The sequence below is a fragment of the Eubalaena glacialis genome, chromosome 9, assembly GCF_028564815.1.
Source record: "Eubalaena glacialis isolate mEubGla1 chromosome 9, mEubGla1.1.hap2.+ XY, whole genome shotgun sequence".
NCBI lineage: Eukaryota > Metazoa > Chordata > Mammalia > Artiodactyla > Balaenidae > Eubalaena > Eubalaena glacialis.
Window position 1 is genome coordinate 82,150,508 of NC_083724.1, and position 22,201 is coordinate 82,172,708.

The following is a 22,201-nucleotide window of genomic DNA, read 5'->3' on the forward strand; positions in this document are numbered from 1 at the left end:
TCCCTATACTAATTTCAACCCCAGGCCAAGCTGTCCCATGACAGTGACAGGCAGGGGCTGGCATAGGTTCACAAAGACTAACAGAATTGGGACAAAATTGGAAACCAGAGTTCCCATGTGTGGCTAAGCATCTTGAGGATGAAACCAGATAGCCGGGCATCCAAGTCCCTCTACAAACAGGCCCCCACCTGCCGCTGAACTTGACCTCATTCAGAAAATGAGGATAATGAGGAAAAGCAGGTACTTCATAGGGCTGGTATGATTATATGATCAACTTCCTTATGTAAGATATGGAAAATAACCAAGGGTACCTTATTAGACAGGCACTCAATAATCCTATTTTTTTTTTTTTTTTTTGGCTGCACTGCATGGCTTGAGTGATTTTAGTTCCTCGACCAGGGACTGAACCCGGGCCCTCAGCTGTGAGAGCGTGGAATCCTAACCATTGGACTGCCAAGGAATTCCCAACATCAACTTTTTAATTCTCAGGCCTTTCACCATCAAAACCCTACCCATTCTAGGCAGAGATCACAAATCATGATTCTCTTTTCCTTGAAGTCTTCTGGTGGCCTGCCCTGTCCTCCATCTGTCTGGGCCAGGTGCCCCTTCTGCACACACCTGTATCCTACTTGGGCAGAGCACTGTACTAGGTGCCATGAAATCTGTTCAAATATGTTTCCTGCCCTCAAAGAGCTTACATTTAGGAGACAAGGTCAAAACCATGCGGAAAAGGCAGACAAGCCAATAACAGGGAAATTAAATGATTAATTTTAAATCACGGTTTAAGACAAGAGAGGAGTTCATGCCACTTACGTGACTGCAAAGAGAAATGAACAGGCAGTAATTGCTCTAATGTTTCAGAGGAGAGAAAGCGCACCTTAGGCTGAGGGCGAGGAAGGGTTTAAGGAGGAGTCACTGTTTGAGCTGAGTCTGGAAAAACAGCCAGGATTAGGGAGAGGCTGCTGGAAGGGGGGTGTGGACCAGGCTGAAAGGAAGCAGCACCCCCTCCCCCAGGGCACTGGGAGCTCCTGGAGAGCAGGTCTTGGGTTCCACTCACCTCTGCGCCACCACTGCAGAAGCACAGAGCCTGAGGCGCTCAGACACGGGAGGCCAGGGCAGCAATCAGTGCTTTCTGCATCTCTCCTGGATGGGGGACCACCAGTCCCCCTCGCCCCTTCACCCACCCGGCCCCTTCCTGTCCTCTGTGCTTTTCCATGTCCCCACCCCGGGATGCAGCAGAACCAACACAGGAGGGCATTGTGCCCCTTCAATGCGGTGTATTCATCCCACGTAGCCCCCTCTCCACTGCTCAGTGCTGGTGCTCTGTGACTCTCAGGCAGTGCCACACCTTCTCTGAGCCCCATTTAAAAGGCCTGACGATGCACTGAAGGGCACAGTGAGATCGAGGCACACATCCTGGCAGAGGGGTGGGGACAGAGCCTCAGCCCTGGGCACACAGACTCTTCTCTGGGCTTCTGGGAGCAGCCTGGGAAGGAAAAAAATAAAAAAGGCCCAGGCCAGGCTGACAAGTAGATGGATCTCCTGGGTTCATTCAGTGTCCCCTCTGAGCTGGCTCCCAGTCCTCTTCTGGTCAGGCCCAGGGGACTCCACAGGGCACCATGGCCCCTGCCCCAATGCTGGGGCATCAGACAGAAAATTGGGACAGGGCTTTGTTGGGGATGATTCAGCATGCGCAGGCCAGCAAGCCCTCCTTGGAAGGTCCATATGCAGCAAGGGTGGTCATGGCATTGACATCTTGCTCCAGAGGTCTGCAGTCCTGTTGTCCATCTACAGCTTGCTCCTGGGCTGGAGGTCACACGGTCCACCTCTCACTTCGGGCCTCCACAGCCTGGACAAGGCCTTCGCCCAGGATGGCAAAGTCCTCCAGGATGGCTTCTACATTGGGCACCATCACCAGCTCCCCACCTTGAGACACCACCATGCGCCCCTTTGTGTTGGAGGCCTGGGAGAATCAGAGAAATGTAGATTGAGGTGTCACGAGAGGCACACGCAGAGACACCAAAACACACGTTTCACACCTGCCACCGGGTCACTCGTGGAACCACACACAGACACGCATGCCCATGTGGAACGCACATACACACTCAGGAACAGACAACTGTCACCAGCCAGCTCACCTTTAAGGGCTGGGGCTGGAAGCTGGTGGGCTTCCAGAGGACGCCGATCACCTTTCCGCCATGCTGGTCATAGAAGAAAAGGGCCAGGTCCCCAAAGGCCTCCTAGAAAAGGGCAGGACAGAGACAAGATTACAGGTGGACACCTGAGAGCCACCTCCACGGCCCCAGCTCCACCTGGATGTCCCCTCCCCAGGGTCAGTCAGCCCTTGAGGACCTACCCTGAGCTGTGCCAGGTAGAGCTGAGGAGGATCGTAGCCCAGCACGGGCATCAGGGAGGAGGGCCCTGGCTCACTAAGCAGGCCCCGGCAGAAGGAGGCAGCGGGCGAGTCGACAGCCTGGCGGTGCCGGGGGATGTGGCGGGGAGACAGGTGGATCAGCACGTCGTACATGTCCAACGGTGGCCGGAACACAGTCTGAGGAGGGGTAGGGGGTGCTCAGCAGTGCCCACTTGGGAGCTGGGAACTGGACCACAAACCCCTCCACATGCCCACTCTGGTTCCCTCCTTCCCTTTTGTCTGACCCGTCCATTATGGGCCCAAATGCTCATTTGAAGGCAGGAACAACAAGACCCAGCTGGTGGCAGCTTGGGTCCAGCAGGAGGAGGGCGGGGTAGAAGCGCGAAGCCAGGGCCCCGATTCTCCTGCAGGCTCCCCCACTGCCAGGCGTCGTGGGCAGCTGCAACGCCTTCTCTGGATTCAGTCTCACCAAACAAGGGCCCCTAGAGCTCCAGACTTCCATGGTTCAAAGGCAGAGCCCCCAGAGCCCCTGGAGTCAGTCTGGGCCCGGGGCTTACCCTGATGTCCCCAGGACCCCGGGGATCCATTAGCTGCTTCTCTAGGACGGGCAAGGCCTCGGCTGCCAGGACCACGAGCTGGTGTAGGATCTGGGGGGCACACATACATCAGATAGGTCAGACCTGACCACAGGTCTCTCATAGCTCAGGCTGGGCCTGCTTTTTCCTTGGGAGAGAAAACCACACACTTGGGAGCAGGAACGAAATTAAACCTGGGGCGAGGGTCCATCCTGTGTCCATACAGAGCTTTTGCGATCCTGGGGGGTAATGATGACCATGACGGGGAGTTTTGTCCGGGTTGCCAGGAAGACACTGCGGATCTCCACCTGCTCCTCCGCTGCGGATGAGAGGGGGTCTTGGGTCAGCCTACTCCTCCCCCCAGACACCCTCTACTGCCCTGGGTCCTCCTACTGTACACTTAGCAGCTGTCCATCACAGGGATTTTCCAACATCCCCCAAATAGCAAAAGCGATGAAAGGGACACCGCATCTGCCTCAACTGGGCAGGGTGTTAAACTCCCAGCCTGGGACCAGAAGCAGAATTTTCCACTGCCTGGCACCCTAGTCTGGTTTCCGGGCCTGCACAAGCTGAGGCCTGCCCCTGGCCCCTTCCTACCCTGGGCTCCCACACACCTGGGGAATTAGAAAGCTGATACCTTCCTCTCTGCTGGGACCAGAACCTCCTCATATTACAACCAGAAATCATCACTCACCCCCCACGCCCAAGAGGTCTGGGCCTGTATTCTAGCCTGAACCGTTCCCGGCTCCCCACCATAAGACTTCTCACCTGGTGTTCAGAGTCCCTCTTCCTCTCTCGTCTTTCCTTCACAGCCCCCCAGGTAGCCTGCTTACCATCCCCAGTCCGCTGTGTTTCTGATAATCACGTGGGCAAACCATATCTCTACAGTCTCAGCGCTCCCTAAAGGCTTGATTTGGTTCTCTTCCTCCTTAACAATTCCCTACCCCCAGGCAGTCAGGGTCAGGAGTGGATATCCGGGATAGGGGAGGCAGAGAGAAAACCCAACAGACTGACAGGGAAAACCCTTGCCTGCCCTATTCTACAATCCACAGAGGGTAGTTCTTGCACTAGTCTGACCCTGATCCTACCACTTACCAGTGAGCTCATTGTTGAGGTTGACAATTAGGGGGTTGTTCTTCCAATCAAAGGTTGATATCAGGAAAAGAAACCGAAGGAAGCCCACCTGGGGGGAGCTGAGAGGAAGGAGTAAGCAAAGCATCTGGGGCCCAGTCACACATGCCCAGGCTCCCCAGAGTCTGGAGAGCCTATACCTCTTGGTGTGGATTGCGGGGGTTAGAACCCCTTCTGTCCCTTGGTTCAGCCGCCTCTCCCATGTGGACTGAAGCATGGGGGATGAAAGCTGGCCCCAGTGGAACTTCCTGGCTAGGGGAAAGGTGGAGGGAATCACCTGGGAGGGGTGAAGGGCTCAGGGTGCAGGAAAAGGGCAGCAGCCACCAGGTCCAGGCACTCATCGGTGAGCTCCTCACCTAGGAGCTGGGCACGCACCCACCGCTTGGCCAGCCGAGCCACACCCGAGAAGGCTGAGTGCTGCTGCTGGAGTCTGTGGGGAGAGGAGGGTAGTGGCCATGACAGTGAGGCCTTCAGGGCCCAAGAACAGTGCTTCAGCCCCACTGCTGCTATTTACTCAACTTTACCCAACACTGGCCTCTGTGCTAATGCATTACACGTATCATCTCACATCTTCCTAATTAATACCCCAAGAGGTTGGTCCTAGCATGATTCCCATTTTACAGATGAGAAAAATAAGGTTGAGGGGAGGGGGAATCCTGCCCAAGGGACACAGCCAGTGAAGTGGCAGGGCCAGGATTCTAGCACTTGCCTGACTCCAGAACTCATATCTCTAACTGGCCTTCCAGAGAGACAGATGGCCAGGAGAGCAGAATGGGGCCAGGAAAGGGTCTACGGACATAAGAGCCTGTGGGGGTGGCCATACCCATGCAAGGTGCTGGTGAGCAGGGGCAACTGCCTAGTGTCCCTCTCAAGGCGGAGGGAGGCGGGAGTGTCCCTCAAGGAGATGATCCCCTCTGGGCTCCGCATCTCCCTCAGGATCTGGGGCTCCCGCTGATAGGCCACACGAATCCGGAACACAAACCCATCCTGTTGGAAGAGGGGATGGCATGGGAGGCGGGGCACCCTGACACCCCTGTCCCCTCCCTCCCTGGGTATCCCTGCCCTACACCAGCCGAACCTTGAGGACATCGGTGTGCGTGGCCGTGGCGCGGCACTGCAGCCCATGCTGCTGCGTCAGCAGCTCTGCCAGGCGCAGCTGGAAGGCAGCCCGGACCCTCCGTATGGCCTCAGCATCCTGTGGCCACTGCCCACTGCCCTCCAGGTGACATACCACTGTGGAGAAGAGTGAGAGGCCTCAGCCTGCGGCCTGGGGTGAGAACAGTCCCTCTCACCCCCTCGCAAGAGCTCCCTCACCAGTCATGGGCTCCACGTAGGCCGGACAGGGCTTGTCGGGCCGGGGCAACAGCGAGTCCCGCTCTCGCAGCTGTTCATAGAAGGAGTAGGCTGGCCGGACTGCGGTTGGTGGGAACACCTATGGAAGAAGGGGGGCTGAGGAAGAGGCCTGGGACTGGGAGGGAGTGCCCAGAGTCAAGAAGCTGGAAGGGAGACTACTGGGTGAGTGGAGCAGAGGTGGGTGTCACCAAGCAGAAAGAGCTCCCTGCCCCTTGCGCCTCACCTCAGTGTAGCGCAGCACTGGGTGAGCTCCCTGCACGGCAGACACGGTCAGTGGCAGACCTTCCAGTCCCCACAGCAAGCGGCTGAGGTCATCGTAGCAACGCACCGCAGCTGCCAGGGCCTCCTCACCTGTGCTGGAGGTCTGAGAGGGAAAAGAAAGACAGGAGGGCACGACTTTTCAGAAGAGCCCGACCACCTGGGATACAGCCATGGCTCAGGCTGCTGCTGCAGAGCCAGAGGGCCCCCTGGGGGACACTCTGGGAAGTGCAGCCTGCCTAAGGTGGGGCTCTCCACCCCCATCCCCACCCCGCAAATCCAGCCACACAGGCTGCTTACTCTACAGTCCCTAGCCTTAACCCAAGCCCTGAACCAGGGCCCTTACCTCTTTCAGGCCTTGAATCAGTGCATCCAGGAGGCCCCCCGTATAGTGGACACAGGTATCTGGGATGTCAGCATGGCTAGAAAAGGGGCACAGGCACAGTGTGGGCACTGGGGGCCATGCCGAGAGCTACTGGATGTGGGCTGCTCACCCCAAAAGCTTGGGCCAGACCCTCCTAAAAGGCTCCCTGGCCCATGGCTGCCTCCTGGCATTCAGATGCTAACACTCACAGTGTTAAGAGATGAGTGACCACCTGGTGGGGAATAAGGCGCTTCTGGGCCATAGAGGCTGCCTCCCAGACCACAGCTTCCCGAATGGCTCCATCCTGGAAACGCCGAAGCTCGGAGCGAGATCCCCAGAACTGGAGGAATTCAGCAGCCTGGGAAGAGGAAAGGGGTAGTGGTAGAGATCAACAAAGAAGGGCTCTGTCAGAAATTTCCCAACAGGGGACTTCCCTGGTGGCCCAGTGGTAAAGAATCTGCTGTACAAGGCAGGGGACGTGGGTTCAGTCCCTGGTCGGGGAAATAAGATGCCACATGCCACGGGGCAACTAATCCCGTGCGCCACAACTACAGAGCTCACGTGCCTCAACGAGAGAGCCTACGTGCCACAAACTACAGAGCCCATGCGCCCTGGAGCCTGAACGCCACAACTAGGGAGAAAAAACCCACACGTCACAACTAGAGAGAAGCCCGTGAGCCGCAATGAAAGATCCTGCATGCCTCAACAAAGATCCCGCGTGCCGCAACTAAGACCCGATGCAGCCAAAAATAAACTAACTAAATAGATAATAAATAAATCTTGCAAAAAAGAGAAAAAAGAAGTCTCCTGACAGGCCTCAATCCAGGTGGCATGAGGACGGTCCACTTCACTCCTTCCAATGCAAGACAGGACCAAATCACCCCTCAGACTCCAGGGCTCCTCACCTCAGGCTGGTCAGCCTCTGGACCCAGCTCGAGAACACTGGTCAGCCCCTCAGGCCGGAGGAGCAATCCCAGGGTCAGGACCCCTGAGTCTCTGTGCTTTGGTGGATCCTGGCTGATGTCCCACTGTAGGATGTAGAAAGGCTGAGCTCAATCCAAGCATCCCACAGCTTGGTCTGGAAACCCACTTTCTAGTGAGAGGGATGGTATGTCTTTTGTATCCCTTGGGACCCTGGGTACAACCCCCTCGGTCCCACAAACTCCCCAACCAACACCATCTCACCTCTGAGACTGGGGGTCGAGAGTGGGCCAGCAGGTGCAGCCGGGACCCCAGGCCCTGCTCCAGAAGGGTGGTTAGTGGGCCCAAAGCAGCTGAGACATAGTCCCCACCATGATCCTGCAGCTCTGGCCACAGCTTTAGTCGGTGGCACGCTGCCTGCAGGCGACTCAGTGGACGGAGACTGGGGGGGCAGAGAGGGACAATGAGGGGGAATCAGGTACTGCTGGCCCCAAGTATCACCACCCCCACCACCAGGATGATCTATCTGAGCACCTGCCTGAGGACCTTTGCCCCATCACTAGCTCCAGGGACACAGGACTCACTGGCATATCCTGGCACCCCGAAACTTACTGCAGTATGTGGTCAAAAGCCCGGATCATGGGTTTGGGAGTCATCAACAGCAGCTGGAACCCATCATCAGCTTTGCTGTCCAGTAACACCATAGACAGCCGTGCCTCGTGCTGCACCTGGGGCCACAGAGTAAGGAGGGAACTCCCGCGTGAGACCACCAGCACTGCACCCCTCCCCTCACGGAACACAGGGCCCAGACCCAGAGACGCGCCTGACCGAAGGTCTCTGGAGAGGAGTTTCTGGGGTTCTGGTGCTGGCAGAAGGGACAGGGTCTGGGCTGGGACATCTGGGGAAGCCAGGAGTGGGTGACACCTGTACCTGGTGGCAAGTGGAGGCAGTGACATCAGCACAGAGGTTGAGACGGCCTGAGGAGTCCAGGAAGACAACAGGGAAGGCCTGGTGGAAGTCAGCCAGGGCCGGCTGGGAAGGGGAGACAGAAGCCAGTCAGGGCTGGGCCTTAACTTCAGGACGCCTTGCCCAGACTCAGCACTGCCCTACTCACCAGGGAGGGATCTGAGCTGAAGCACAAACTGATCCCGTTGACCGTCAGATCTGTACTGGCTGAAATGAGCCACAGAAGGTGGGTATATCAGAAGGTATCCCCCTCCCTAGGGACCCAGCCCTCGTGACACCCACCCTCCGGACAGGTGGCTGCAACTGCCTGCCTCTGGGATTCGGTTTGCTCATCTGTCTGAGGACCAGAGACCGAATGATCCCTGATGGGTATGAGTGGGGCCCTTGGCCTTTCTGAGTCCAGCCGCCTCACCCAGAAACTGCAAGGTGCTTCTCAGGACCTGGTAGCCGCTCATGGTGGTATGGATCTTGTGTGTAGACACAAGGAAGGCAACCAGCATGGAGACAAGGAACCCACTGAATCCTCCCAGGCCCTGAGGGAGAGACGGAGGGAAAGGCCGGAGCTCAGAGCCAGCCCACCACTCAGTGAGGCAGGGAAGCTGGGCCACTCCCCACTCACCTTGTCCAGTTCCCGCTGCCGCAGCCAGACCTTCAGAAGTGCCACACCATCCTTCAGCCCCGAGGCTGAGCCCAGCACGGTTGATAGCAGCTGTGCATGGGACTCAAGGGCTGTGTCCTGCAGGACCCATGTGTTATAGTGGGGGGTGGGGGGCTCTGGGCTACCTGTGGGAGGAAAGGGGAAGTCATGAGAGGAGAAGTCCCCGCAACACCCTTCCCTCCAACTCCACCTTGATACTCACCATCCCCTGAAGGACTCTGCCCTCGGTACCAGGCAGTGCGCACATTGTTCTTGAACGGCAGCAGGCGGCACGGGCGGAAGAAGTCAGGTGGAGGGCATGGATGCAGACGGACAGTGACCAGACGCTCATCCTTCCCTGGGGGGAGATGGGAGATGCGGAGACCCTGCAGCCCCCTGGAGCCGGAGGAGCCCCTGTACCACCCGCACCGCCCCCCCCACCCCATTTGAGGGCCTTACACCTTCCCCCTCAAACTTGAGGCCCAAGCCTCTCACCTTGGACTTGAGGCCCCAGTTCCTCCCCCACTGGATTTGTCACCCCATACAGTGCCCTCCACCTGGTATATGCCTCCTACCATGCGGCCGCAGCAGCAGCGAGGGTTTCAGGTGGCAGCCATTGGTGTAGGAAAAGCGAACACTGCCAAAGAGTGGGTCTTGGGACAGGTGGTGAGCCAAGTGGGCCAGGTAGAGGGCACGCTTGCGGAAGTAGCGCTGGTTCAGCCCATCCTTGTCCTGTAGGATCTCCTGGAGGGGGTCAGGAGAAGAGAGAGATGGCCAGTCACTTAAGTCCTTGTTGTTGGAGAACTTGGGGGCCAAGATGAAGCCAAGGTCAAAGCTTGGCAACCCCAGCTGCTGGCCAGGATGCTTAAGCCAAGGCTAGCAATACCACAACTCAGGTGAGGAAGACAAAGTTCCAAATGGCAAATCTAAGCTCCCTCAGGACAACTGCAGTGGTCTGTTCTTTGGATTTAGAATTCAGATTTCAATGTCCTGGCAAGCGAGAGGTGGGAAAAAGAGAGGGATCAAGGGATTTGTAGGTGGTGAAATGGCAGACCTCTCCATTCCCCAAACTCTGAACCTCACCCTGGGCATGGTCAATGCCACATCCACATTGATGTCCGGCCGGATGCAGGTGCCCAGAAGGTAACTGCCCACAACAGTGACCTGGGCTGGGGGCAGGAAGCGGAAACAGCCCTTCACAGTATAGGGCACTTGGTGGAGGGGGACTCGAACCCCATCCCGGAGCCATGCCTGGTTGGTCAGCTGTGGGGACAGAGACAGTGACACTTATTAACTTGATTGCCTTCCTAACATGTCCCCTTGATGTCTAGTAGACATCTCAAATTCAACATATCAAAATGTTTGTAACCAAACTTCTGATCTTCCTATAAACATGTCTTCCCCATTAAAACAACTCCATACTAGTTGCTCAAGCTAAAAACATTTAAATCACCTTGACTCATCTCTGTTAAGAACACCCATTTCAATTTCAAAAGGTATCCAGACACTGACCACTTCTCTACTCTACCCTAGTCTGAGCAATTTTTCAGTGGATCATTGTACAATAGGTTTCTAACTAGTCTCCCTGATTTCACCTTTGTCCCCCTCCATTCTACTTTTAACACAAAAACCTGGGTGAACTTTTTAATACTGAAGTTATATCACAAACAAAATGCCTGCAGTTATTCCCCATCTTATCCAGTGCAACAGCCAAAGTCCTTGTTTTGGTGCACAAGGCCCTGCATGATATGCCCCCTTCCTCCATAACCTTTCTGAACTTACCTCCTTCTATCTTCCCCTCATTCATTCCAAGGAATGTACCAGACCTATTCTTTTTTTTTTTTTTTTAATTTTTTAGTTTAACTTTATTTATTTTTTTATACAGCAGGTTCTTATTAGTTATCCATTTTATACATATTAGTGTATATATGTCAATCCCAATCTCCCAATTCATCATACCAGACCTATTCTTGCCTTTGAACATTTGTGTTGGCTATTTTCCCTTCCTGGAAAGCTCTTCTTCTCTTAGATATCTATATAGCTGACTCACTTCCTTCACACAAATGTCACTTCAATAAGGCCTACCTCAACCACGCTATTTAAAGTTGCCAACCACTCTCATCCTCTGATATTCCCATAATCCCCTTACCTTGCCCTTCTTCCTTTTTCCACCTTCTAACACTGCCATACAGTTTACTTGTCATGTTCATTATCTATCGTCCATAAGTCTAACACTAGAACATAGGCTGCTTTGTTCACTGATGTACCCTAAGAACACAACTACTGCAAGGCACGGAAGTGTTTGCTAAATGAATGAACACATAATTGACTGCACTCCTAGCTGAGACTCCTGGCAGTGAGAATGAGCTCCCTAGCACCCCATCCCCTTCAGAGAATAGCAAGGTCCCTGAGAACCTCTTCTGGGCTTTCCAGTTCCCTCCACTACCTGCCTTACCTCTGTCTCAGGGGTTGAGGGCACCCTCATGATCCGCTGGTTGACCTTCCGTAGGAAAGCATCAATCCGCTCTTTCTTCTTCTCTGACAGCCTCACTTCCTTCAGTAGCTCCTCTACCTGTAAGAAGTGGCAGGGGTGAGTAGTACTTCAGCCTCAGGGTCTCAGGCCCACCTCTCTAACCCAAGCCCCAACCACCCAATGGTACCTGTAAACGAAGCAAGCTGGAATGGAACAGACTCTCAGTCTCCCGAAGGCGATTCAGCTCCTCATTGGTAGGCTCCTTGTACAGTTCTGCCCGGCTGAGCTTCACGGGCTGCAGGAGGCCCTCCACTGGAGAACCAGCCACCGAACGCTTCTTTGAGGATTCCTTCTTCCCCTCCTTGCCTGTGCCTTCCAGAGCTGACGCCATCACCTGTGGCCAATGAGAGGGAGAACCCAGGGTGACATCACAGATATCTAGCATCCACTGCCTGATGTGCCACCATGACAGGATGTGGGTAGAGGCTTTACCTGCTCCTGGTCTCTCTTGAATAGGAGTCAGATTGTGTAAAACTCAGAATAATTTTTACTTAAAAGAGCATTACTGAGCTCTATACTGAAAACTCCTTGAGGGTTCCCCATCTACCTGACAGCACAAGTTGCTAGGGGTAGTAGCTGACTGGGCCATTGCCCAAGCAATGCCTCAGGTCCTTGTAAGTACCAGGAGCTTCCTCTTCTGCTGGGTTAATCCTGGGACTTTGCAAATGCCATCTCCACTCTTGCTCTATCCAAATCCTGCCAGGTTACACACATACACACACACAAACACACCCACACACACCCTGCCCCAGCAAGCCCTGACTATAAACTATATAAGTATACATTAAGTGCTCAATGATGGAAGAGCCTACTGACTTTGAAGGACACACTCAGTGAATCATCCAATCCTCACAATAATCCTAGCAGAAAACGGACACCCGAACGAAGCCCAGCGAGCTAGAGGTTCCAGTTGGTATGCCTAAACTGTGAGCAGGCTTCGAACCCTGGGCTGCGGGATCCCAAACCTTCTCCCCTACAGCCCTGGGCCCCGCCCCCCTCCACGACCCACACCCTGGAGAGCATTACTGTAGCGCTCCAGGAGCGCCACCACGTGGAGAGCACAAAACTAGACACAAGAGGGAAGAAGATCCCGTCCAACCTCCAGGAGGACTTCGTCAGGGAAAAGACCCAAGCCGCAGAAGGGGGTGGGTTTTTTTTCAGTTTCAAGGTGTAGAGCTAGCGAACAGAGAGAAGCTCAATTGGCTTTACTATTTCCATCCGGATAAGGCCAAGTTCCATCTCCCTTAGCAAGCCCTGATTGTCTCGGTACCCTGGGCTGGAAGCATCAGGGGAAATGGGGCTCTTCCAGAAGGGACCGTTCTCGTGCCCTCGCTAGAGAGCTGTTAGGTTCTGCCATCTCCGACACGTTGCGCATTCCTTCCTCCCAGATGGCTCACCCACCTCCGGGTCCCCAGCAGTTCCGCGATGCTGCGCTCCCGCATGTGCGGGGCCCATCCCTCCCGTACTGCTCCCGCACTTCGGGTTTAAAGTCCACTTGCTCTGCACAACTTCTTCCCACGTTGACGGAAATGCCCAAACAGCGGCAGTTATGCAGCCCAGAGCGACAGCCTTGCTGCGGAGAGCGGAAGCTAGCCTCGTGGCACAGGACTCCACCCAGTTCAAGAGCCATTGGGTGAGTGCCCGACGAGTCGCTCGTCATTGGTTTCTGTCACTCTCCAGGACCGCCCATTATGGGGGAGGGGCCAAATAGGGTTCTTCGATTTACGGCCTCCTTGCGACGCCAGGCCTGAAGCCTGCCCTTAACTTGGCGGTCGCTTCCTTTTCCTCACTTCCTCCGTTTGGGTCGAAAGGGGAAGGGCGGGGCTAGATTGGGCTCTCTGGGGAGGGTTTGTTTACTTACGCCAGTGAGTCCTTTTCTTTTCTCATCTTATCAATTAACCAATCTCGTCAGTTCTACTTCCAAAGTATATCTTGAGTTTATAAAGTCTACTCTGTATTTGCTGCCGAGTTTGGTGCGCATCACATCATCTTGTGCCTAGAAAAATGTAACAGCTTTTTTCCAGTTTATTACATTTTCCAAATCTACTGAAACGTTGCAGTAATATTATGATGAACGCCCATATACCCTTCACCTACCTATCATAACTTAGTGTTGATGTTTTGCCAAATTTGTTTTGTCTTTATGGTTTTTTTTTAGAAGCCCGAGTTTTATTTGTTTGTTTAATATTTATTTATTTATTTGGCTGCATCGGGTCTTAGTTGTGGCAAGCGGGATATTCCTTTGTGGCGCACAGGCTCTCTAGTTGTGGTGTGCGGGCTCTAGAGCACACGGGCTCAGTAGCTGCGTGGCACGTGGGCTTAGTTGCCCCGCGGCATGTGGGATCTTAGTTCCCTGACCAGGGGTCGAACCCGCATCCCCTGCATTGGAAGGCAGATTCTTAACTACTGGACCACCAGGGAAGTCCCTGTGTATTTATGTTTTATTATTTTTCATAACCATTTGAGAATCAAATGGTTCTGAAAAACCATGCCTAAGTACTTTGGCCTGTGTCTACCAAAAATAAGGACTATCTCTTATGTAGTCATAATTCAATTATAAAATTCAGGAAATTTAACCTTGATTCAATGCCATTATATAAAGTCCGTATTCAAATTTTGCAATTATCCCAATAATAACCTTACATAGTAGCATTTTATTTCCCGGTGCAAGATCAGGCATCTATTTACTCATCATGTTTCTTTTCTCTCTCTTAATCTGGAACATTTTCTGAGCTCTCCCTTTTTTGTTTTTTGTGGGGGTTTTTTGTTGTTTTTTTTTTTGACAACAGTTTTGAGGAATATAGGACAGTTTCATTTAATAACTTTTTCTTTTAATCTTTTTTATTGAAGTACAATACACATATAGAAAAATTCACGTATCTCAAGGATACAGCTTGGATATTCACAAACCAAACATACACATGTAATCAGCTCCCAGAAAAAAAAAAAGCAGAACATTTCCTGCACCTTGCCAATCTCCCTTCATTCTGCCGTCTAGTCACTGCCCCCCAACAGTAACCACTATCCCAACTTCTAATAGCATAGGATATTTTATGCAATGGCTTTTAAAGGAATTTTCACAAAAGTGGTCTTGTCCTTCTTCAATCCATTCCACATGGTTACCAGAATGAGTATTCTGCAACTAAAATCCTATCATGCCACTCTCCTTTTAAAAACTCATCAGTGGCTCCCAATTGCACTTAGAATGAAATACAGACTTCTACAAGGCCATGATCAATATATTCCCTCACTTGCTGGCCCATCCTTTTCCTTGACACTCCACCCCTTGCTCGCTGAGCTCCAGCAACATCCACCTTCTTTCAATTCCTTGGTTGTATCAAGTTCTTTCTCTCCTCAGAGACTTGAGCCAAGCTGTTTGCTCTGCCTGGAATGCTTCTTCTTGAATTTTTTTTTTTCTTTTCATCCCTCAGCTTTCAGTGTAAATATCATCTCTTTAGTTAGGCCTTCACTGATCATCCAACCTGAAATATGTTTTCCCTTATCTCTTCACCCCATTGATTTCCTTTTTAGCACTTTTAAAAATGATTTTTGGTTGGTTGTCAATTGTCTGTCTCTTTGTCCTTGACTGTGAGTCCATGAAAACAAGGACCAGGTCTACATGTCCAATGCCTAGCACACTATACATACTCAATAAATGTTTACTGAATGAATGAATGTGACCACTGTCAACCTTCCAACCTTGTCTCTCATCATCTCCATCAAATTTTAAGCCCCAGCCATACTGAACTACTTGGAGGAGTTTCCCTACTCTATCTTGCTTTCTTGTCCTGGGCCTTTGAACTTATTACCCTCTTTGCTAAGAATGTTTTGATTTTTTTCCACAGCTTTATTGAGATACAATTGACATATAACATTGTTTAAGTTTTAGTTGTACAATGTGATGATTTGTTACACATATATTGCAAAATGATTACCTCAATAAAGTTAGTTAACATATTTAACATATCCTTCACCTCAAGTAATTACCATTTGTTGTTGTTGTTATGGTGAGAACATTTAAGATCCACTCTTGTAGCAATTTTCAAGTATATAATACAATATTTTAAAATATTGTCACCATGCTGTACATTAGATCCCTAGAACTTATTCTTATAAGTTATAAGACTGGAAGTTGGTACCCCTTAACCAACATCTCATTTCCCCCACCTCCCAGGCCCTGGCAACCACCAATCTACTTTCTGTTTCTATGGGTTTGGCTTTTCTGGATTCCACATGTAAGTGAGATACTACAGTGTTTGTTTGTTTGTTTGTTCGTTTTTGGCCACACCAAGCAGTTTGCGGGATCTCTGTTCTCCGACCAGATTGAACCCGGCCCACGGCAGTGAAAGCTCAGAATCCTCACCACTAGGCCACCAGGGATCTCCCAGATACTACAATATTTGTATTTATCTTTCTCTGACTTATTTCACTTAGCATAATGCCCTCAGTGTTCATCCATGTTGTCACAAATGGCAGGATTTCCTTCTTTATACCTGAAGAGTATTTTGATTGTTAAGGAAGGTTTCCTGGAGGAGATGGGGCTGGTGCTAAGTCTTGAAGCATGATCTGAGTTTGAATTGACTGAGAGGAGAAAGCACCACTGTGGAAGTCGGAGGAAGACCAAAGGGGCCAGAGATTGGTCAACCATTCATTCCACACTGGATGATACTTAAGAAATGTCAAGCTCTGTGCTGTGTCAAGGATAAAGATAAATAAGACATGATGATCACAAGCCAGAAATCTGCAATAATGCTCTTGCCTTCACATTTCACAGGCTAGTCCCTCTATTCATTTAAAAGTAACCTCAGCGAGGCTTCTTCTGACCCTGCCTCCATTTAAAATTGCATCCACCCCAACAGTTTCCATCTTAGCCACCCCCCCAATCACCTTCATTAGTACTCACCAAAACTTGCAATGTTATTTGTCTACTAATTACTTGTTTTTGTCTGTTTCTGTGTCAACCACTAGAATGTCAGCTCCATGAGGGCAGGACCCAGTCATTTGTGTCTCATTCACTACTGTATCCTTGGCATTTAGCACAGGGCCTGTCGCATAGCAGGCCCTCAATAAATATTTGTTGAATGAATGAATGGCTCTTTCTTAAGAGCAACTCAGAGGCTGGGAGAAAAATGTAAACAAATAGTTGCAGTAGAGCACGGGGGTGATATGATATGTACAGATTGCTGTGGGCACATTAGACTAGGAACATTACAGCATGGTGGTTAAAAGCAGTCACACTAAAGTGGGATGGCCAAGGTTCAACTTCAGGTTCTGCCATTCACTCACCGGGTGACCTTGAGTAACTTTCTTAACCTCCCTAAGATTTAGATATTCTAGTAATGACCATGTCGAGGATTTTTGTGAGAATTAAATGAGATTTACTGCATGTGAAGAGCCTGTCACATACTGATGCATAGCAAATGTTAGCTGTTGTTATCAAAGGAAGACTGCGGCTCCTTAAGAGCACTATTCAAGACTTACATGTATTAACATATGCAGAATGAAAAACAAAAACAAAAACAAAAACGGTGGACTCTTTAAAGTCATTGTAGGGAGTTCCCTGGTGCCCTAGTGGTTAGGATTCTGGGCTTTTACTGCATGGCCAGGGTTCAATCCCTGGTTGGGGAACTGAGATCCCGCAAGCAGAGCAACATGGCCAAAAAAAAAAAAAAGTCATTCTATAAGGTCAGAATTAACCTTTATAAAGCAAATAACCCTCCCTCTCAGTTATTTCACCAAGATTTCCACATCTTTTCTTTTTGGAAGAAAGGTAATAGATTCTTTATAGGAGCCCTGGTTGGAGAATACTAGGTGATGCCATAGAGATTAGGGGGGTGAAGGTCCTGTTTTCTTTGCCACCAGAGGGCACCAGTCAGTCAAGTCAATCTCTACCTGTCGTGAAACTATAAGAAAGCTCTAGGAAGCTATCTCTGCCATTCATTCTTTGTGTTGTAAGTACCCACTATGCACCAAACATTATAGTAGCTTGTATATGGTTATGAGAAAGATCTGTTGTCCTTCTGGAATTTATAATCTTGAGCACCTACTATGTGTCTGAGAGACCCTATTAGACATGGGGGGAGGGGTGGAGGGTGGGGTTCAATTTGTGATTTGTTGTTGTTGTTACTGATTATCTTCCTGCCCTTGGCTGTGAGCCCATGAGAACAATTACTTAGTGTCTATTTTGTGTCAGACAGTGTGCTGGTTGCTGAGGATCCAGGGATGAATAAGACACAGTTGTAACCTACTAATAAACAATGTCTTACCCGCTGAGATAAAAAGGCATGAGACAAGTTCCATGGAATTTGAGTTCCTCTGACCTGAGTATGGAGTCTTAAGTATGCAACTCATTAACACACTAGGCTGTGAGCTTCCTAGATAGGTATATGTTTATTAGTCACCCATCTTAGGGTCATGGCATTGTGAATATTTAGTATGAGTTTGTGAGTTGATCTGAGTCCAGAGACAGGCTTCTGGTCTGGGTGCCAGGTGTATGTTCCAGTGACTTAGGCTAGGGATCTGCCATCTTCTGGGTCAGGGTGGAGCTATGATGAGTTTATGTGGGTGAAATGCTTTGAAGATGAACTTTCTGCCTATTTGTCTACTCACAGCCTTGCTATTAAAAGTGTCAACATCATCTCCCACGTTTCCAGGTCAGCAATCTCCCTAAATTGAATGGTGGAGGAGGGGAAGTCAGAACCAGTCAAACACCATCCTTTGGGGAGGAGGGGCTGAATTGACTAAAATACGCTCTAATTCCAGTGGAGTTTATTCTCAAAACTGAGGGAATAGAGTTGGGAGGCTAAGGAATGATTCTTTAAAATACTGAGGGCTCATCTCTGAGAAAAAATAACAACAACAACAAAATGAAGGGGCTCTTTCATTGTGGATTGTGCATAGTGACTTCCTTCTAAAGAGTACAGTATAGAAAGGAGGTAAAAAGAGTAACTTTACAGTGGAGAAGAGTGGCTGACATATTCCGTCAGCCAGGTGACTGAGGTCAATATCAACACTAAGTCATGTTGATATTATGTGTTCTTGATATGATGTGATGAAAATATCATCTTACTCCTGTGATCTCGCCTTCAAAACCCCAAAACTCCAGTTTAATCATGAGAAAAACATCACAAATTCTAACTGAGGGACATTCTACAGTATCCTTGACTAGTACTCTTCAAAACTTTTAAGGTCATCAAAAACAAGGAAAGTCTGAGAAACTGTCACGGTCAAGAGGAGCTTAATAAAACATGAAAACTAAATATGGCGTCTAGGATAGGCTCCTGGAACAGAAAAGGGACTTTAGGTAAGAACTATGGAAACGTGAGTAAAGACTTTAGTCAATAATAATATATCAGGGCTTCCCTGGTGGCACAGTGGTTAAGAATCCGCCTGCCAATGCAGGGGACACGGGTTCGAGCCCTGGTCTGGGAAGATCCCACATGCCGCGGACCAGCTAAGCCCGTGTGCCACAACTACTGAGCCTGAGCTCTAGAGCCCGCGAGCCACAACTACTGAGCCTGTGTGCCACAACTACTGAAACCCGTGCACCTAGAGCCCGTGCTCTGCAACAAGAGAAGCCACCGCAATGAGAAGCCCGTGCACTGCAATGAAGAGTAGCCCCTGCTCGCCGGAACTAGGGAGAAGCCCTCGTGCAGCAACGAAGACCCAATGCAGCCAAAAATACATAAATAAAAATAAATAAATTTGTTAAAAAATAATATATCAATATTGGTTCATTAATTGTAATAAATGTACTACACTAATGTAAGATGTTAATAATAGGGGAACTTGGGTACCAGGTATATGGGAACTATCTGTACTATCTTCTCCATTTTTCTATAAATCTAAAACTGTTTAAAAAAAAAGTCTATTTAAAAAATGGAGGGGGTGGTATCCAGAATATAACTTTGCCTTAAATTTTTTTAAAAATAAAATTTCCTATTTGTGGATCATTTACCATATGCCAGTCATTGTGATAAACTCTGTACATAGATGATCTCATTTAAATCTTTACAATTGTTTATATATTAGGCATAATAAACCCTCTTTTACAGAAGCTGATGAAAAAGGAAGAGGTAATATAATGTAAATGGTGGAGCCGGGGTTGGAACCAAGGATCTTTCTGATCCCCAAATTCTAAGTGTACGGAACTCTCACAGTATCCTGGCTTTTCTAGGAAATGTTCATGGAGTTATCATAGGACATGCCTTCCAAAGAGAAAGGGGTATTTTAAATCATGGGGAATGAAGACCTCCACATCTCAATTCTTCCAGGATTATCTTAAAAGTCCCCCAGTTCTAAGTTGGACTTTCAAGCCGGAAAAGATCTGTAGGGGGTCAAAGTTCAACCAAATACGCCATTTGACAAATGGGTAAACTGGGGGATAGCCAGAGCATTTGCCCCAAATCACACAGAAAAGGGCCAAGAACCCAGGTTCAGTCTGTATTATTATTTCTCTCCTTATTTCCCACAACTTCCTCTTTGTAGTTAAGAAGGGAAGTAGAAACTGACCTATCTGCCTTCCCCATTTCTCGGATGGGAAACTGCCCCCCAACCCCCTAAGTTGGTGACACACTGCTCTCCAAGGACACAATGGCATGAGGACTGGACCTGCAGAAGAGATGTCAGGAAGCTTGTTTCCACCGACAAAACCCACATTGTCAGCACATCCTTGTCAAGCACCTACTGAGTGCGGGGACGACGGACTGTGTGTCATGGCGCGGGGGGCGGGGGGTTAGGCCTGCAGAGGATCTGGGGCTCGTAGGATGGCTGCGGGAGGCCGGTGGATACAAGTAGTGGGGAGGAGGGCGATGACAGCTCTAGGACAGAGGTCCCTTCCGGGGCGCGCCTTTGGAACCGCGGCGTCAAGCCGCACAGCCGTCATTTTGGGGCCAAGGGCATCCCCTGCGGCCACCCTCGACCCCCACTGCCGCTTGGCCCTTTAAGGGCGGGGGACACTCGCCGGCGTCACAAAGCGCCGCCACTGCGTGGGCCGGTGGAGAGGAGGCAGGGAAGTGTGAGGAGGAGGAGGAGGAGGAGGAGGAGGAGGGAGAAGAGGGAGGGGGAGGGAGGGGCGCGCGCAAGCGCGTCGCGTCGGGCCGCCCGCCGCCGAGAGCCGCCCTCCCTCCCGACGTGCGCCCCTCCTCCCACTCTCCCTCCCTCCTTCTTCTCGGCTCCGTCGCTCCCGCGGCGCGAGGCGCTCTTGCTCTTCTCCTCCTCCTCCGCCGTCGCCCCTCCCCCCGCGCAGCCGCCGCCGCCGCCAGGAGACCCCCGCGTGCCGCGCTCCCGCCCCCCCCCCCCCCGCCCTTCGGCCCCGCGCGCCTTTCGGCCCCGGCGGCCCCCGAGGAAACGAGAGGGCGAGCGAGCGCGGCGCTCCCGGGCCGGCTCGGCCCCGTCCGCTCACCATCGCCGCCCCTCCGTCGCCTTCCTCCGCTTCCACCTCCTCTCCCCCCCCCCCGCCAAGTTGAGGCCCCCTCCGGGGGGGGGAGGCCCGGGACCCGGAGCGAATTTCTCTAACTCTCTCCACCTTCCCCCCACCCGGCCCGAGTGTGAGGAGAAGGGCCCGGCCCGCGTCGTGTGTGAGGAGGAACCGGGCCGGCCCACGGGCCGTCTGGGGCCTGGTCCGGGCCGCCGGGTGTGTGAAGACAGGGGCCCGGTGCGGGCCGGCCGAGGGCGAGCGGAGCGAAGGGGAGGGGCCTGGTCCGGCCCGGCCGGTGCGTGAGGACTGGGGCCCCGGCCCGGCGCCGCCGTCGCCGCGATGGCCCAGCAGCAGATGACCAGTTCGCAGAAGGCCCTGATGCTCGAGCTGAAATCCCTTCAGGAGGAGCCGGTGGAGGGCTTCCGGATCACCCTGGTGGATGAATCCGACCTCTACAACTGGGAGGTTGCCATCTTCGGACCCCCTAACACCCTCTACGAAGGCGGCTACTTCAAGGTACCTCCGACCCCATCTCAGACCAGGCTTTCCCGGGCGGAGGCTGCCGCTTTCGGTAGTTTTCCTGGCCGAGAGTGGGAGCGCGGGTGAGCGGAGGGGGCTCCTCACCTCGGCAGCTCCCTCCCCCCATCGGTGGAGGCAGGAAGGCCTCGCTCGCTCGCCGAGTGCCTTTTCTTTGTCATGGGGGCGGGGGCGGGAGGCCAGACTGCACCGGGAAATAGGAAAGCCTCTTTGGCTAGGGTAGTGGCTACCGGAGGAGGAGGGCGGTCTTTGTTTTGTTTCCCCAGCCGAGGGTGTACGGAAAGAGAGGTGGTCTGTCTTTCCCCTCTCGTCTTCCCATCTCTGCGCCGGCTGGAACTACCCCAGAGGGCAGAGTGACCTGCACTTACGGGATTGGACCTTTTTTTGGGGGGGGTGGGGGAGGGGTACCGGCCTGTCATTCCGGAGGCTGCCTAGTGGCCTGACATTTGGGGGGTTTGATGGGCTTCTTGCATAGTGGTGGTTCCAACTTCGCATTCCAGCGGACGTTAATGGAGAATAGGAACCCTAGGGGTGCTAAACAAGGGTGCCTGCGTTTTCTTGCCATTAGCCACTTGAGGGAACTGTAATTTAGCCCTCTTTCTGTCCTCGTTTTGTATTTACTTCAGTGGTGTTTCAAAATGCCCTTTGTCCTCACCCTGCCACCAACTTTACTGCCCCCGCTCCCCTCACCCCCCGCCTCCCGTGTAGAAATATCCACAGAGGGCGGGACATGTTATGTAGAGAGAGAGTTTCCCACTTTAAGGACACAAAATTGAAACCTTTTGCTCAGATGGTTAACTCTAGCAAATGGGGGGGTGGTCTTACGGATGAAATGTATCATCTGAGGTGGGATGGTTTCACAGAGTAGGACCGCTCCTTAACGACCATAGACATTGTTTCTGTCGTTTTCCAGGATGTTAGAACAGTGGTTATTATCATTCCTGAATCCAGTAGTTTCTTTATTCCAAGATAGATAACTTGGAGATACTGAGGGGGTTTTGTTTCTGTTTTTGTTTTACCATTTTTTAAGGGGCAAATCACAGATTGAAGGTCGAATGCTTTAAATGGTGGAGGAACAGAGAGAGAGGAAAAGAGTGCTTAGGAATTCATTTAATTTAATTTTTTGTTTCCAAA

General features: G+C 51.6%; 2 protein-coding genes across 2 annotated transcripts in view; one reads left to right on the plus strand and one right to left on the minus strand.

Moving 5' to 3' along the window:
• Window positions 1-758: 758 nt before the first annotated feature.
• On the minus strand, window positions 759-12,680 carry NOL6 (nucleolar protein 6). The gene is made up of 26 exons (XM_061200495.1): window positions 12,514-12,680; window positions 11,240-11,446; window positions 11,035-11,151; window positions 9,663-9,842; window positions 9,155-9,323; window positions 8,803-8,937; window positions 8,562-8,725; window positions 8,355-8,475; window positions 8,091-8,149; window positions 7,907-8,008; window positions 7,589-7,704; window positions 7,241-7,418; window positions 6,961-7,083; window positions 6,265-6,413; window positions 6,038-6,113; window positions 5,657-5,797; window positions 5,395-5,512; window positions 5,159-5,313; window positions 4,904-5,067; window positions 4,358-4,510; window positions 4,045-4,142; window positions 3,144-3,268; window positions 2,932-3,021; window positions 2,357-2,551; window positions 2,139-2,240; window positions 759-1,963 (listed from the first exon to the last, which is right to left on the minus strand). The coding sequence occupies exons 1-26, from the start codon at window positions 12,565-12,567 to the stop codon at window positions 1,814-1,816; spliced, it is 3,441 nt and encodes a 1,146-aa protein (XP_061056478.1). The 5' UTR covers window positions 12,568-12,680; the 3' UTR covers window positions 759-1,813.
• Window positions 12,681-20,444: 7,764 nt separating this feature from the next.
• Window positions 20,445-22,201, plus strand: part of UBE2R2 (ubiquitin conjugating enzyme E2 R2) — a 91,689-nt gene continuing 89,932 nt past the window's right edge. The window contains exon 1 of the mRNA XM_061200496.1: window positions 20,445-21,046. Coding sequence (XP_061056479.1) covers window positions 20,870-21,046 — 177 coding nt within the window. The 5' untranslated portion in view covers window positions 20,445-20,869. The remainder of the gene's footprint in view (window positions 21,047-22,201) is intronic.